At 36.1% G+C, this 2,500-nt stretch overlaps 1 protein-coding gene across 4 annotated transcripts in view; it reads right to left on the bottom strand.

The window, feature by feature from the left end:
* The window catches only part of LOC106874277 (leucine-rich repeat-containing protein 74A), a 39,461-nt gene that overhangs the window by 32,334 nt on the left and 4,627 nt on the right, over positions 1-2,500 (bottom strand). For all 4 annotated transcript variants that reach the window (XR_008266358.1, XM_052975132.1, XM_014921948.2 and 1 more), the window contains exons 3-4: positions 2,171-2,252; positions 233-318 (exon numbers count right to left, since the gene is read on the bottom strand). Coding sequence is in view for 3 of the 4 variants with exons in the window: in XM_052975132.1 (XP_052831092.1) it covers positions 233-318; positions 2,171-2,252 (168 nt within the window). In the remaining variant the exon portion in view is untranslated. The remainder of the gene's footprint in view (positions 1-232; positions 319-2,170; positions 2,253-2,500) is intronic.

Below are 2,500 nucleotides of genomic sequence, written 5' to 3' on the forward strand. Positions count from 1 at the left end.
GATAGTAGTAGTAATGGTGAGAGGCGAAGGACGAGTAACAAGAGATAGAGAGAGAGAGAGAGAGAGAAGTAGTGACAGGTAGAGGCGAAGAACAGTAGAGGGAAGAACGAGAGGGGGAGATAGAAATAGAGAGAGTCGCGTTAGAAAAATAGTTAAAAACTTACTGTATAAAGGTAACGCGTGCGTTCTGTCTATACCTCACAGTGTCATGTTTACCAATATCTCCACTTACCTGCAGTCCTCTACTTATGAATTTTGCTCCCTTCTTGCCGAGCATGTTCCAGCTAATGTCCAGACTTGTTATATAAGAATTCTTTTCTGAAATATTCAAGAAATGGATGACGATGAAACTGAACATTATGGATAGTAGGGGTTTGGGGTGTGGACAGCTTTGGAAGCAGATATAGGGGTACATAAATAAGACAAATGCACTGGCACATAAACGCAGCTGCAATAGATACTGAATGGGATACACTCACATACACATACATGCGCACAAATACGCACATATATGCATCCTTCACATTATCATTTTGCAAATATTTTTTGATGTTGGTGAGCCTTGGACAAAAGTACAAAAGAGATCAGTAATCACATTTTTGGACTGAACTTCAAACCAACATCCTCAGTCAGCCATCTTGAATTAGCAGAAGACAAAGATTTTGCCAACAAAAATAAGGATGATGATGATGAGGAGGAGGAGGAGGTGGATGAGGATGAGGATGATGATGATGATGATGAATCCTTAGTTTGGAACAAATGGAATTTCATATCCCCAGTGGAAGAAATATGCATTTTAACAACCATACTAGCAGTTTTGAATTTCTTTCTGACTTCTAAAATTGCAAAACAAAATTTAACTAAATGTGAATAGTTGGCCTTAAGAAAGCAATGGGAAGATTGGACAATTATTATTAAGCAGGCAGATAAAGGAGTAGCGATTGTGAAATTGAGTGTGGAGTTCTACAAGAGTCTCACAGAACAACAATTAAACAATCATATATTTTATTCTGAAATTCTGTGCACCATAAATCATCTTTAATATGGCAGCAAGAATCTGTTATGAAACATTCATTTGCATCAACAGATTAAAATTCCACTGTTTGATGGGAGTTTTAAAAAGAAAATAAGCAACTTTAATGATATCCTAAAATACTCAAATTAAAAATGAAGTGAGAGAACAAAACACTGAATATATCAATATAGAAACTCAACTAGATCTGAAGTTAAGACCTATAATAGCAAGCCATCGATATCATACTCATTGTCTAAGTAATTTCATCAACATTATTTTGAAATCACTGTGTTTCTCTATACTAAGTTACATCTGTGACCACAATTATTTTTTTGTTGCATCTTCCAACTCCTACAAATATAAATGCTCATGTTGTAAGTTTTAATGTAATTAGCCATTACAGAAACATATCTCATGATTTAGGTCTCACTGCTGTAAGATACTGAATGTAAGAACACAGAAAAGCAAATTCTAACAGATTTTTACTTGAGTTTATTCATTTATTCTAGAAAAACACTGACATGGGGCTATACAATGAAAACAATAATCCATTCAACATTGAAAGTCACTTATACTCACACACGCAAGCCTGGGTCTCTGCTGCCCACACATGATCCTCTTCTACATTGAAAGTCTCACACATGCATTTATGTCTCACCCTACATGGAAACTTGCTCAAGTGCAGCTGTATATATACAAGTATAACCCACTCTACATTGAAAGTAACTCAGATCCATGCCCAGAAGCAAAGTCAAACACACACACAGACACACACACGCACACACACACAAATATTTACAACACACAAACACATGTTCACACGTGCTCACACACACACATTCACTCATACACATACATGTTTGCATGCACAAGCACACTCACACACACACTCATCTATGACCCACACTTCATGGACAGCCAAACTCACATGCTTACAAGGGAAGTCACTGTACATAGGAAGTCACAAATATCAACACATTAAAGCATCTATATACACTCACTCACACTCACTCTCACATCTATATACACTCACACATCTATATATACACACTCACACATCTTTGTCACACTGTGCTTAGAAAGTCATATTCATGTACTCATGCACAGCCTCACACACATACACCTGCACTCAGTCACAAACACATACCACATTACCTATCAAAGTTCCCACATGTTCTGCACAGTTTTCTGTGAAATGGTTATGACTGAGGTTAATCATGATTATATAGCCGCTATCCTGTAAAAGAGTAATTGGGAAAAATTCTCACTTTAATATTATTAATAGAAAATTATGAATGTTGTATAGTGGTAAAGCAGAGAGATAGATTATGACTGTCATAAAAAATGAGTTTATATAACACAGAGGCAATGGAGATTTGTGAATTTTCTATAGAAGTTAATGTTTAGTCCTGACTGAATAAATCTATGATCAACACATGTCTAACTATTTAGTGGTAAGCTGGCAGAATTGTTAACATGCCAGAC

Source organism: Octopus bimaculoides, chromosome 20, assembly GCF_001194135.2.
Source record: "Octopus bimaculoides isolate UCB-OBI-ISO-001 chromosome 20, ASM119413v2, whole genome shotgun sequence".
NCBI lineage: Eukaryota > Metazoa > Mollusca > Cephalopoda > Octopoda > Octopodidae > Octopus > Octopus bimaculoides.